The 15,445-nt window shown below is 41.6% G+C and overlaps 1 protein-coding gene across 1 annotated transcript; it reads right to left on the reverse strand.

Moving 5' to 3' along the window:
* Positions 1-317: 317 nt before the first annotated feature.
* On the reverse strand, positions 318-13,517 carry stk17al (serine/threonine kinase 17a like). Its single transcript, XM_062438967.1, has 7 exons — positions 13,198-13,517; positions 9,348-9,560; positions 4,587-4,731; positions 3,553-3,679; positions 3,399-3,447; positions 2,894-3,073; positions 318-2,142 (listed from the first exon to the last, which is right to left on the reverse strand). Exons 1-7 carry the CDS (start codon positions 13,314-13,316, stop codon positions 1,860-1,862), a joined length of 1,116 nt encoding a protein of 371 aa, XP_062294951.1. The 5' UTR covers positions 13,317-13,517; the 3' UTR covers positions 318-1,859.
* Between the last annotated feature and the right edge of the window lie 1,928 nt (positions 13,518-15,445).

A 15,445-nucleotide genomic window follows, 5' to 3' on the forward strand; every position in this document is an offset into this window, starting at 1 on the left:
GGTCACTGCCCCCTTGTTCTAGACTAACTGAAGTATGTGAATACCAACTAAGTTCAGACCATGGCTCTATCCGAATGAGGACACTCCAACCTAAGATTTATCTACAGTCTGGAATTTAGTTTGATTAAAATGTGAAAACTTTTACCTGAAAAATAAGCCTGGACCAGGTTCAATTACTGTACTCTAACACTAGAGGCATACATGTTCACTGCTGTAGTTCAGATTTAACTTAATCAAATCAGTAAGTGACAAGCCATGTAGAGTAAACTAAATGTCATTGTTGCTGTTGCTATAAATAAAAATAAGACACAGGCAGAAAAGTTTGATAGAAAACGTACATGTATTTTTTTCTTCTCTTACATTTTGCAATGCATGCCATCAACATTTATTCATTTTAACATAACGTCCTCAAGGACAAGTGCAAACCTGCCTGAAATTCATGAGCAGAAAAAAAAAGGAATAAGTAGAAGTTAATGTACAAAATAATGATACAATGTTAACATTCATACATTGGTAAAAAAAACAAAAAAACAAACCCCCCTCAAAAAAACATCAATTATTTTGACAATCTCATAATCTTAATACTAACTCACAATACACATTTCAGTACTTTTGAGAAATTCTCCCGAGCATCTGAAGGCAAATATCACATATCTATACAACTCTGGGCCCTTCAGTTAACCAGGTCATTGATCATCATCTGTTGCACTAATAACAAAGCCAGACTGTTGCTTTTCCCCCCTGCCATTCTCTCTTTCCAAGACTGTTCTCACAATATTTGAAGAGCATGAAATCTGGTGGCAACTTCGCAGTTAAGCACAACCCAAAAAAAAGAAGTGTGCAACTTGTGCAATAGCCAACAAATTAACAGTAAAAATAAAAGTTTGACTGCAACATTAACACAGAAGTGAAGTGAGGTTGACGAAGTGGCACTTTGTGAAAAAAAAAAAAAAAGATGTGACAACTATAAGTGGAAACTGTTAATAAGCACTGCACAATATGTGACAGGTGAGTGTGCTTGATGAGCCTTTGGTTTCTTACCATTACATGAAAGTCCAATAACAAAATAAAAAGTGCTCAAGATTGTCATTTAAAAATAAAGAATGCTACTATTTCCATCTTAAACTCAGGCATTGTGTGGCTTTGTGTATTTAAGGGGCTGAAGTGGTATAACGCAAACACATACACATATAAAACAGTGGAACAGTTAATGTCTGGCTTCGGCGTAGGTGCTTGTCTTTTTTCTAATTCCTTTGTTTAATACAACCATCTGTCAAAACCCTTTACTTCCTTCAAGAAAACTCATCTCATAAGGTATGTCTGGGTCAGCTGAAGCATAACTTGTTTTGATGAGAGCACACAGTGAGTGAAGTCATTTCCCAAGGAAGTGAGAGACTGCGTCTCCTCTGAAACCCAGTTCAAAAGGCTAATTGGGTAAAAAGAGAAACCAGTGTGCGTGCAGGAGTGAACTAGCCACAGCGTGAAGCCGAGTCCAGTTCATGTCAGTCACTTTTAAGGCAGCAGTGCAGTCTTGCGACAAAACACTTGCAGTTGAGTGCTGTGTCTTCTCCCACGTCTTTCTCCTGCATCTTCATTCCTCCTGTCATCATATGAAATCAGCACGGAGTAGCATGCATTTTTCCAACACGCACACAAACACGTACACACAGGTGTGAAACTACACACACCCCAGCTCACAGACATCACAGCAGTAGAAGCAGCCAGCAGCAGGCGTACAGCATCCATATAGCATGGCCCTGAGTCAGATCAAGACCGAGAAGCTGCAGGCTCACTGGCTTTCAGCGTCTGCTTCGTGGAGTTAAGGTTTCTTCAGGCTCTCTCCACCTGTCAAACGTGGTTCAGCAGATCAGCTCCTGTTGTATCTCAGGTCGCGTGGGGAAGGGGGATTCACTGAAGGTGAAGGCATTACGGCCTGTTTTCAGTTCACCCTGGCCCGGGCATATGAGGTACCCGATCAAGCCCAGCTCAGGGGAGGGAGCCGGGCTCTCAGGCTCTGACTCCGACTGGCTCATCTCTGGCTCATCCAAAGATGACGCTGTGTTGAGGTGCGGATGGGAAAGGGGATGGGGTAGTGGGTTCAGCCAGGCATGGCTGAGGCATTCTTCTGCTGTGGCTCTCTTCCTGTACACACAAACACAATAACACTGTGGATGAGTGGAAGAGTTTACATAACCAATGGATTTCCAGGATCTTCAGATTCACTCAATCCGTTCCCCCAAAGTTGTCAACCATATTGCTTTTCAAAATTAGAAAAAAAAAACATTTTTCACCCTGAAGGTTTTTTTCCCCCTCGATCTCTCAATATTACTCCAACACAGGAATATTTCAGTCTTTCCACCAGCATAACTAATCTGCTGCAATTAAACGCTACTGATGGGAGATTATGCTTCTGGACCAAAGTAAGAGGCTACTGCTACTTTTCATCAACACATTGTGCTGACAAATTAAAAGCTATGTGCTAAAGCACTCAGTCCCAATTAGAGTTTCTGGTTAATTTTTTCAGTAATATGATTAGATGGTTTCCTATGAAAATCACGTTGGTATAAATTGTCTTGTTTTTTTAATGTGGTGTAGTGTTTGGTGTAATATCAAGACAAAACATACTGGTCTATAAAATATTTCTGTATAAATGAAATAAATGTAAGCTGACAGACATGATTTGCAAGAAAGGAAATGACTTTTCGCCCAAATGACGCAAATCATGTTACCACACACTCTTTTAGATATACGCAGATGCACTTCCGTGCCAGTGTGAACCTGACTCATATCCTTGGTGTGTAAATCAGCTCAATGTAGTGCTGATGGAAATTTTTCGGTTTTAGCCATAATCAAAACATCTGAGTATCTTCCGCTTAACTGTAAAAAGCCTCACCTGGGGTTTTTAACCAACAAGGACTTGATGAAGTCAATGGCCAGGGAGGAGATCCCCTCAAACGTGTCTTGCGAGTAGTCGATGTTGACTTGGGAGATGTTGAGGAATGTCTCCTGCTTGTTGTCACCCAGAAAGGGAGATTCACCAGTCAACATGACGTAGGTCAGGACCCCAATACTCCTGCAGAGGAAGAAAGAAAGGAAAGGAGTCAATAAGGCAATTTGTCATCTTTGAGAGTTACAGAATCTTTTACAACACAACAGATGTGGCTGTCTTCCACTGTCCACTGTGCTGCGGTTATACATTAATTAACCACTCAAGTAGGTAATAAAGATGATTTGTGGTCAAAGGTCTAGACATAAAAAGGATATTTTGTATATTAGGGAGGTGATGTCATTGTCCTGAATATGTCTTTATTCCCAGAAGTACTAAGAAGCCTGCATGGCAGAACCATTTCCACTGAAATGAGTGGAAATGGTCTCATTAACTGCAGTAGCACACTTACCACATATCTGTTGCAGTGCTGATGGGTTCGTAGTTCAGGATCTCTGGTGCTGCAACATAAACACATGGCCAGTGTTAGTCATGATAAATGATGACACTCAAATTGAACAGACACAGGTGATTGTGGTGATTTAAGGGCTGAATGCAGGACTCACCAACATACTCTGGGGTACCGAGGATCTCTCTGATTTCTGTGATACTGTCCATGCGTCTGGACAAGCCAAAGTCCACAATGCGAATGTCCCCCAGAGGTGTGGCACTGGTCAGCAAGACGTTCTGGGGCTGGAGAAAGCGAACAACAGATTAGACGGAGGTATGTTACATAATGACTAATGATGATTCAAGAAGCTTGAGGTTTGACATCTGAACATCTTTGACATTTGAAATCCACCGTCACTGATTACAAGCTAGTTTGAATGAGTCAAAGCATTTCAGGTAAATGGCCTCAAGAGGATTTCAAGTCTGGTCAGCATCCAGCTGCTCCTCTGAGCTCAGATCAACCACTAAGCCAATCAGACAAGACTGAAAACAGGTAGGGTATCCCTGCCAACTAGCTAGACTGCTCAACAGTTGGTGTGTGCAAATACTTCAGTGTGCGTACAACTGTGCTTAATTCTGGGTCAGGCTCACCTAATCCCAGACTTGGTTGGAACATCTGAGATAAACAGAAGAGGAAAATACATACTAGCTGTCAGGCATGGGCTATTATAGTCCATCATACCACAAGAGCGGCTAAATAGTGCATGAGATTCACCTCTTGAAAATACTTAACCACACAACTTTATTATTATTATAGGCCCAAATGTTTTACACAAGCAGTACTCTTAAACAGAGCACTTTTTTGTATTGCAAGTGATCATTTTATCCAGAACATATGCAGTACTTTTGTGACTTATTCATTTTTAAAAATAATTCTGGCTCATATTATATGAGCAAAGAGAAAATAGGTTAATTTGTGAGATACTTATGTAAATAATATCCTCAATGGTAACTGCCTTGTAACCTCAGAGCTTAATAAAGAAAACATGATAGTTCAGACAGGTTCTTTTACCGACTGATTTCTTGTGGGAACTGGGTTGTGACATGCTGAATGGGTTGAGGTTACATAACAGAAATGATATCTGCCTCAGTCTGCTTCTCGGGGGAATAGGCTGTCCTATATCGTCATATAATCTTTCAGTGTGCTTACTTTCAAATCCAGATGCACCACATTGTTTCGATGCAGGAAGGCCACTCCAGTCAGGATCTGCTTGGCCAGTCGGACCACATCTTTCTCTGTGAAGGCTTCGTCATTGTCGGCAACACATTGGTTGAAGATTTCACCACCGTCGGCGCTGAAAGGAAAGCAGAGGAAGGAAAACTTAGAAAACAAAACAAGGATAAGATGAGAAGAAAAGAACTGTACGTGGATAGCCACCCAGTGGAGTTTAGTTTGGCTGACTTTCATTTTTGATTATTCATTTTAACTTGACATAATAAATTGCCTGTTAAACTGAACAAATACACCCTTCCTTTTATTTTTAATCACACAAGTTGACAATGGCAAATTCCAGCCGATCCCATTAGCACAATTTTAGTGAACAAACCCAAAGTCATTTCCACTTTCTTTAAAATTACATAACACCCTGTCTCCTTGTACTTTGGCTTGAAAAAACAAAGTTCATCCACATCGACAGACCAAGTGAGTCCAACATGAATCAATATAATTTTTGTTACCCCGCCTCTGTATGTACCTTCCACTTAACAGGAATATTACTGGAGATAACAATGGTCATATCAGCTTACAGCAGGTTCAGATAAGGATTTATACAGCCTGATATGCTGGAAGTTCACATACTAAATCAAACAGGGGAAGCAGTGGCAAACAGTGGCCAACTTATCAAAGCCTAAATATTTTTCTTAAAGTGAAAAAAGAACAGATTTTAAGCTTTAAAGTGGTCAGAGAATGTGAATAAAGGGTGGCAGAGGAGTAGTGTCAGGTTGGTAATTAGACACTGTATGAGCCTCCGCCTGCATAGTTTCTTGCTTGTTCTCTCCAATACTACAAAGGGATTGTCCTTTTTTGGAATTAGTAATTAGACAACTCAGTGGTGACTTCTCACATTTTTGGGAAAGGGATAGTCAGATTCTTGCCTGGTCTTGCTGTTCTTGTGTAACAACATTAAGTAAAGTGGAGTTAAGTGGTAGATTTACATTGGATTCTCCATCAGTCAGATCAATGCCTGGAGCTGACAGTTCACCCAAAAAACTCAAACCATGTGTGGGGGATTTAGATGGTGCACACATGCTTTTCATCTTCAGAGGAAAACTTTGTGACCAGGCCCTGGGCATGTCTGTTACATAACTCAGCACCACCCAGTCCCCCTTTAGCCTCCTAACCATGCACCCTTTACTATCCTCAGCTGTGAAAATAGCACTCATGTTTTTTTGGATTTCGAGGATATCCGTCATTGGTCCAAATAATCTTTTTTTTGCCCCTAGAACCAAATACTTGACCTGCCACCTACCTCACTTGTTGCAAAAATGCTCAATCCCACCTTATGACCCCTAAAGAGTTTGGAAGCCCTCATCTCTGCACACATGTATAATAAATGCAAACAAATCTAGTATTAGTGTTTACCTTTGGGAGAGCAAATCAGAGACATATGAGTGTAATTAACGGAGGCCTTTGATTTGATTTTAGTGTTGAAAAGTCCTCATATCTAATTTTCTGAGTTTGTGTTACATCAAAAATGAACTTGAACTTGAATCTGTCAATTAGACAGAGGCGTAGAGTGACCTGTTAGCATTTACTGTACCTGTCTTAACAATTAAAGGCTTGAAATGACGAAGCATTACAATGGTTTCATTAAGCTGTCAGTAGACGGCCTGAGAGGATTTAAAATCTTGATAAAGACCATCTTGTTTAAGTTCAACAGATTGTACATATAGTGGCCAAGCACTTAACATCTGATACTTCCCTGAAGTCTAAATATGGGCGCCACGGCCCCCTACTTCCAAGAGTTAATGTTCTCACTACCTCAGCATGTAGGCAGACATCCTCCCCTGCACTGACACGCGAGTATAAACCTAATGTAGCCAACATGAGTGAAGTGAAGGCAGAGTGAAGCTAAACAACCATTTGAAGACAAGAGCTGAGAGCAGATGAGCTTCAAACTCTGAATAAGGAGATGTTAAGTGGGAAAGAGGCAAAAGCATTTCTCTATCTTTAAGCGGTAAACCAAGTCAACCTCATTTTACATCAGCAGGAGAAGCTATTTGGTCAAAGCCCTTTTTGGCTGACCACCAAACTGGGCGCTCATTCATTGACGTCACCTTAACAGCACCCTGTCAACCAGTTTCCACAAGCCTAGCCTGTCTGTTGGCTACATTTTCTAGACAGCACTTATACTCCACTATAGTCTAATTAAAGAGTGGTGAGGTCATGAGGGCTCTGGGTTAGGTTAAATGCATGTAGATATTGAAATTAAAATGTACATAAAACATGGCAAAGTTCTCTAAACAAAAGGAAATGGAAAAAAAAATCTAAATTAAGTTATGCCGTAGCAGGGTAATCATATGGTGAACCAAAATGAATTTGATTCTTGCAGTGTGTTGGATTTAGAAAAGATGCTGTCAGGAGTGCGCAATGAGCTTGGAGCATGTGTCAAGCACAAACTTGTGACATCAACAGGAGGGTAAAGGCATGAATAAGATGACTTGATGCTGAGAGTTTAATAAGATTCATGAGGAAGATATTGTTGCAACTTAATAGGCAGACAACTCATTTAACTTTTAAGAACATCTGACATTTAAAAAAGGAAAAAAATGTATTGGTTTGGCTGCTATTCCTGTTGTTGTGACGCATTAGGATCTTGATTCGTTTACCTGCAGATGTAACCTCATATTATAACTTAACTTTGTATGCAGCTAAAATGGATTTATTGCTTTATGAAAGTACACTCTGATGTGTATAGAAACCAGAAAATTAAGGACAATGCTGTGCACAAAATTGGGTTAAATTATCAGATGGTCACAAAGTTGAGGAGTTCAGAGGTGAAGCATTCATTTCTCATCTAGTGACCATCTCTCACTTATGCGGAGGTTTTCGGGAACTTGAAGCACGCTGGGGTGACACTTTAAATTTTAATCAGAATTCAACTTCTCGCTTTCTCTGACATTACTAAGGAAGTGGTTGTGGCTATATGAGAAGAGTGTATGTGTTTGTATTATACCAGCGCTGTGGTGTGCTACTTCTGGGAGCATTGCTTGCTGCTTGCATTGAAACCCACAGGAAATGGAAAATGGTTTGCGATTCTTGAAACTCATGCTGAGGTCAGTCAGTTTTTGAAGATGCAGCTATTCACAGCCTCTCTCTTTCTTTTTGTGAGTGCTGCTGCAACTTTTACAGCGCAACCCCAACAGCATGAAGTGACATTTAAAAACCAAGCTCTTTAAATGCCAAATATTATAACCAATGCATGAACAGGCTGCTTAATTATATGCTAAAAGACTCAGTGCTGCTCCATTTGGCTGCCAGAGACGATCTTGGACCGGTGTCAGCTGACCTCCTGCTATGTTTTCTCTGCAGGCATGCAGGGGTGAACTGTGGTGCTACTTCCCCTTTCACACTTCAGTCAGAGGTCAAACACAGCCCCCCAGCCCCCCCCCCACAGAGAGGTCTTTGTTCTGCAGAAGCATTCCATGTCTGCAACGGGGATGACTAGCAAGAACTCGGCAGGAGAGAGCTTCCTGCCTTAGTAGCGAGCAGTTCAGGGACAGGGTCAGGAGAACGAGGTTCAAGCATAATTGCCCTGTGTTATCTCTCTGCAATGAGGCGAGGGAGGTAATTAAGAGGCTAAGAGTCCTTTGCAAATCGTAACTAGACGGCATCATTAGTGCAGTCAGAGGACACTTAGTGGATGTGCATGATGTCATTTAACACCCAACCACAACAGACCAGAGCCAGACAGCCAGGATGAACTTGCTGGGTCAACAAGCAGCTCGACTCAGCTGCCGGCCAGTTCACCTGCATTTTGGCAACATACTGTCTGTCTGAGCAACAAGTTCTCACAGCGAGGTCTGACTGACTCATTTGTAGCTAAATGTTGTCACTGTCACACAGTAAGCAGGCTGCAGGTCTGCTACATCCGTATTTAAAAAGGCGGTTACTGACAGTTATTTAGCGTAACTAGGACTTGAGGTGTTGAGGCTTTGATGAGACCAGTATGAAACTACAAAGAAAGCGAGAATTTCCATTTAAGGCAAAATCATGTAACATTAGCACAACCCTATGCATTTTACCAGGTGTATGTGTTTTTGAGGTGAGAAAGATCTGAGTGACATGCAGCTGTACTCTCAGGAGCCAACAATATCGCTAAGCTGTGAAGTAAGTAGGTTTTGTTTGTAGGTCAGACCAATGAACTGCATAAAAGCTGACAATTCACATGAAAACACCAAAGAACTGACGTCACCATGCAAAATACAGGATGTTGCATGACATGTATGCAAGATTTGATGTGAGGTTTTCCCCAACTAATTTCCATGAAAAATAAAACTGTGCTTATTAAGTTATTAAGTAGACCTGAATTACAGTATTAGGAAGTTCTCTAAAAGCCAAAGGTTTTGTGTCCTCACATACCTCGGTAATTCTGCAAGAAAAACTGATGGAAAGTTTTAAAAAGGGGATGATTAATGTATTTTCATCTGCCTAGTAATTTAGCACCAAATCATTTTATCCTAGTTTTCCTGGCATGGCTCATACACTAACAAGTGAGGAAAGTTTAAAAGGCCATTTAGAGTTCCATCATCATTTTTTTTTTGCTCCTGTGGGCAGTGAAAGCTGAGGCTGTGTGTGCACGAGGGTTTGAACACAAACAAACTTGGGAGAGACAGCCGGGAGAGACATGGCTGTTTTGAGTAAACTTTTCAAAAACTTTTTTTGTTGTTTCTGTAATGTCTATTGTCTTACCATTCCAGAACGAGGATGATTTCGGCGCTGGTCTCATAAACCTCGTGCAGTGCCACAACATAGGGGTTTGCCTTTGCTGACTCCAGCACAGCGATCTCGTTCAAGATGTCCATGCGGCAGTCCTCGCCCTTCCGTCGCTTTCTCAGGAACTTGGCAGCATACTGCTTCCCTGTTGCCTTCTCAATGCACTTCTTCACCACCGCAAACTTTCCCCTGGGAAACAAAGAGGGGGGAAAAGAGAGAGAGAAAGAGAGAGTGATTAGTGAGGAGGCAGAATAATCACAACCACATTACTGGCTTTTCAAAAATAGTTGGACTGAGATGGTTCTGTTCTGTATGCAAGTAGCCATTGGGACCACTGGATCATATTTAGGTCAGTCAAACTGCAGTAGAAGAAAGCTGAAATTACTGGACAAGCCAAAGACAGTTAAACTGCCATGAGGTGAAACCTAGATTACAGTGTAAGACGTTTGAGAAAAAGCCCGCCAACTGGCCACGAGTGCAACACTGTAGGCGAGGTTATAGAACAGTTAAGAGATAAGAAGGTTAAGTGGCATCATTTGAACATACAAACACTGCTATTGACCACTGACATGCTCAGCTGAAGAGACGTCATTAGACATTTAGTACAGACCACCCCCTCCGCCCTTCTCCTACTTGTTCCCTAGCATTTAGGAGGGTCTGACAAGGAGGCAGATAAGGCTGACAGTTTTGGCAAGAGCTCCCGAACAATGGGCAGGGACCTGATAAGGCTAACACCACTTTATAGATCAAGTAAACACAAAGAGATACAACACCTTTGATACTGGGTGTTAACATGAGATTTTAAAAAACGCACAACCTCAACACTACCATTAATTTTTCTGCATCTACCCTGATGAATTCGTGGGGTGGTGTTAAGGGTCAGCTGTGGGTGTGGGCAGGATGTCCGACGTGTGCAGAATTGCCTCTCTCTGTCAAGCTGACCACAATCACTAGCTGTCCCTCCTGGGATAATAATGCAGCCTTGTCCACTTCCTTTTCTTCACAGCTGACAGCAGCAGGGACAAATGGAATTGTGTTGACGCCTCCACCCAGCTCCTTGGCCGGAGTCTGTTTCTCTTTTGACAGTCGTACAAAAGCTGACCAGTCGGCTAACACAGCAGCCCCCCCGAGACCAGGACCACCCACCTGACCGGGGCTGGGTAGGCCAGGCAGGGGGTCACTGCTGTTACAGTCAGGTTGGAGCCGCAGCATGCTAAAATGGATACTGTAACTTTAACAAATATATCCAGCTTAATGACATTCCCATGCTTTGTGAACCACACAATATAGATACACTGCAGACAGTTAAGAAAAAGTGAATACAGGACGATTAAAGATTACTGTGAACTGGGCAGAATCTGAATGAAGTGGCCAAGTCGGAAAGGTCCAGTCAGCATGGTGCCAGACTTTTTCCCACACAACATTACCCCAAGCCCACTCTGCTGCGGACCAAAAACAGCAACTGTTCTGGCCGGAGACTGGTTCTGTTTTGGCTACCACCCCGGCGCTGTGAGGCCCGTTCCCTCTCTCTTGCTGTTTCCCAGTCTCACATAATGGTGACGACTCATTGTTCAGAATGAAAAGGCAAAACCCGTCAGAGCCTTTTCATCCTTAATTAGCCAAGTTCAGAGCAGCTCACTGTGGGCTGGGAACTACATATGGGGTGAAAAGAAATGACTGCTGGCCACGGAAAGGAGCAACAAGAAGTCTTTTCAAAGGCTGACAACAGGTCAGAGGTTACTAAACTCAGCCATCTTCCATCTTCACACCATGCACAGAACCTGCTGGTTATACAGTCCTTTAATGCAACAGCATCACAGCTCTTTCATGTAATATTTCACATATCAAGTTTCTTTTCTGCATGACAGTTGGATCTGTTATAGAAGAAAACAAACTACCACTAATGAAGGGTTTTTAAACATCATGTCTGGATCCACAAATACAATTATGTGGATCAAACGGCTCATTTGCAGGGTTACTCTCAGCAGAATTTATCTGAAACTCATCTGTCATCAATCAATTTTACTGTGAAACGTTAAACTAATTCTAATTCTCTCTCTTTCTCTCTCTCCCCTTCTTCTCCTGAGAACTGGAGATGGTGAAAATTTGATTGAGAAATTGGTTTCCTGTGGAGTCTGCGTTTTGTCTCCCTCAGCGGGTCACTGACTCATGTCTGAAGTGCGATGACAAATGACAGCTCTCACAGCTCTCATTTGCCTGCTTCACAGACAAACAGACAGACAGACACACACACGGGTTCATGCTTCCTGCTTTCGAGTTGGCCGCAACATATTTTTGTGCCCAGTTCTGCAGGGGACCAACATTCAAATGCAAAGCTTGAAGATTAGAAGGTCTTAAAATAAAGCTAATGAGCCTTATTGTTTGTTACAACTTGAAGGGAGCTTAAACAACTACAGGAAAAATCAAATCAGGCACCAACGAGTTATAATATGGTCAACATCCTTCCTACTGTACAAACTATATAGCTGAACTCCTGGCATGCAGCGCTATGTACATTCCTGCGCTTAATACGATTATGAGGCCTGATCTCAGGATGTCGTTGGGTCAAAGTCATGGGAAGAGAAGGGGAGGAGGATGAAGGCTGAGGAAGAGTGGCTGCTGTGCCCTACACTTCACAAACTGCCTCCAGCCAGACTCCCCACAGGTCCTGGCTGCTGTCCCAGGACGTCCCAGGGTGTTTGACAAGGAAAACTGGCTGCCACCAACTGACTCTTTATTTAGCCTGTCCCAAAGTCAGCAGAGGAGCAAACTTAGAGTGAAAAAGAGGAGTTATGGAGACAGATGTAAAATTGGCACAAGGAGCAATCAGACAGCTGTTACATTAAGTCGAATCCAGTAAGTCCTCTTTAGACTAGTCTTTGCTAGTCCTAACTCTAAATGATTTGGGGTGATAAGTCATTATTGTGTGGCATATTGGGCAATCTCTGCCTAAATACCACTGGAATGTGCACTTCAGTGTCTGAGTCCGACACATTAATAGTGACCCGCAAGCAAAATGCATTCAGCTGGAGAGAAAGAAAGACAGAAGGGGGAGAAGTGGATGATTCCAGATGGTATATTTTTTACGCTGCATCTTCCGAGAAACTGGTACAAAACATGACAACTGTCTTAAGTCTATACTCCATATGAGTAATTTAAACTTTAAAGTGTGTAAACAAGCGTCTCCAAAAGCTGCTAGTCATTTTATCTTTTCACGTACTGTTCTCTCATTAGTCAACCTCACACACTTTGACTCATTCAAAATATAAGTTAAAACCAATACTTAAGTTCAGCTCATGGTGTTTTACACTTTCACCACCTCATGCAGGAGGATCTACTAGACCACACAGGTGGGCACAAGAGGAAACAAAACCACAGGGTTGTGAATTTAAACCTAGAGAACAATATCATGCTTTCCCTTCTGCGAGCTGTGTACCTTGATGGCCAATGCAAATTAATAATGCCCAAAAACGTTTATGGCCCTTGCATCTTCACATAACTTGAGTTTTCAATCCACATATCAGAAAGTCTTAAAAACTATTCTACCAAGACGCACAAAAGCGCATTGCCATTGCATGTCCAGGATGCCAAATGCGCAACTCCATCAACAGTTCCCCCCCTCCAAAAGATGGTATGCGACATTGGAAATGTTCAATTAACACGCTTCACGTTAACAAGTGCATAGAGTAAATCTAATTTGATTACCCGATTAACATCAGCTTATCATTGCAAATTCCATTTAGCCGGCACACGCACAAAGTCAGCACACGGATTAGTTTCTCATCAATGAATACTGAAAACAATTCAAGCAAAGAAACACATTTACCTGCCCAGCTCTTTACCGACCAACTCGTAATTGGCTGCGAACGGGTCAGCTCTTATCCTCGAGTGGATTTTTGTCACGATTCCGTTCCTGTTCATCGTTGCTGAAGTCGTGCTTGGCATGAACAAAAAATCTCTTTCACCAAAAAAACAACAACACAAAAAGTTCCACAAAAATTAACAAAGAGGAAAAGAATATGGTCCGATCAAGTAAAGACTTGCATGATAAAATGGTCGTTCAGAAGCCTATGCGAGCTGTATCAAACCACCGGGAGATAAATCCAGGTTAAGCGCGTCCCAAACAAGAGAAGATGCCCTGCAACAGTGCTACACAGTCGGTGTGGTAAATTGGTTTGAGTGCTACTACACATTCCTCACAATAAACTCCTCGTCCTCGCCCGCCCCCTGAGCTGACGCGAACGCTGAGCAGCGCAAGCCAATGAATATGTTATAAGGCTCAGATCCGTCCTCTGACTTGAGTGCAAGCTGGCAGTGGTGGTGCGTTCAAGTGACAGGGAAGGGATTTAGTAGCGCAGGTAAACAAACACATTTATCATCGGGTTTCAGTTCAGCAGTTTTTATGATGATGATGTTGATTTGGACTTATAAATTATGGTAATATATTAAACATGATCAGTCCTAAATATCAGCTGAAAGGTGATTAAACTACTGTGCACTTTAGTCCCTCATAATCTACAGCATGCTATTTGTTATGATGTACAGTATCAGTTTAGAGTTGGCTATTTATCAGGCTTGAATGGCAAGTAAACTGTCACTAAAACAGTTAAGGAAAGACTTAAAAATCTATTTGCTAAGACTTATTAATGAGACACTTGAAATGATAATCTTACCTCAAAGTTGTCTGTATTTGATTAACCCTTTCCCTCTTTAATTTTCTTCCCACTTGCTCCCAATTTTAAGAAATATAAACATGTTCAGATTCTTATAGCCTACATACACATGCAAGCTGGCAGTGGTGTGTTCATGTGACAGAAATGTATTGGTACATGTAAACAAACACATTTATAATTAGGTTCAGTTTATTAGTTTTTATTATGACTTATAATAGATTAGGTTTATGATTAAACATGAACATTCAGCAATAGAAAGGAGATTAAGATACTGTGCACTTTATTCCTATTATCTACAGCAGTCTATTTGTTATGATCAGTATCAGTTTAGAGTTGGTTATTTCTCAGCCTTAAATGGGTAAATTGTCACTAAAACAGTTATGAAAGAATTAAAATGTGTTTGGTAAGACTAATTAATAAGGTACTTAAGTGATAACCTAACCATAAACTCGTCTCCTCCTTATTCCTAACCCTGCATGATACAGTCCTACTCCCAAATTTAAGAAACATAAAAGCACAAAACATTTGCACAAAATTTGAGGCATGTTTGACATGTGTTCCTGTTTTCCTGCTTCTTTCTTTGGCTTGGCTGTACTTCAGTTGAGTCTTGACTTTTTCACACATAGCCTTCATCATGAATGCAAAGCTGCCCTTGAGGTATGGTGAGCTTCCTGCACACAGCGTTTCCTATCTCATCTGTGGGAGAGTTGTTTGTTTGCCTACTGAACCTGCCTGTCATTAAAGAAGAATTCAAAGCATCCCGTTAAATAACTCATCATGAGGCATTGCAAGATATTTAGCTTGGAAAGTCCAGTGATTGTTGATGAAAGCTCAGGTGGTTCAGCTTTTTTCTAATCTTATCTATCTTAATCTGTTTTATCTAATATTTGAGTCAGAAATAGAGAACAGTCTATCATAACTTCCCTGTTGTCAGGACAGTGTACATAAAGGCAAGCCTATGAGGAGAGGCGACTGGTATTTATGGCCTGCACAGTGGGCCAATGTGACGATGACCTGGACTCCATGGGAAATGTGTCACCTAACCTCCAGGGGCTTGCTGTAGCTAAAACTGTGAAACTGTGAAGCTATTAGGAAGACAGGCCCAGACTGACCCCAAGCATACGTCACACACACAAACACACACACACACACACACACTCAAATCCCACACAATAAGGAACTGGTGGTAGAGGCTGTGGTCGTAGCCCTGTGTAAGGAGGTAATATCAACCAGCGTCAGACGTTTTCCTTCCTCAAATGCTTTGTTTTACCCAATAGCCAGACTCATGCTATCAGTCATTGCCTTCTAGAGTTGCATCTGATGATTATATCTCTGTATTTATTTATTTTAAACAATTGTGGAATCTATGAAATCAACCAAAATCATCGCTGACTAGTTTTT

Source organism: Scomber scombrus, chromosome 18 (genome assembly GCF_963691925.1).
Source record: "Scomber scombrus chromosome 18, fScoSco1.1, whole genome shotgun sequence".
NCBI classification, from domain to species: Eukaryota; Metazoa; Chordata; class Actinopteri; order Scombriformes; family Scombridae; genus Scomber; species Scomber scombrus.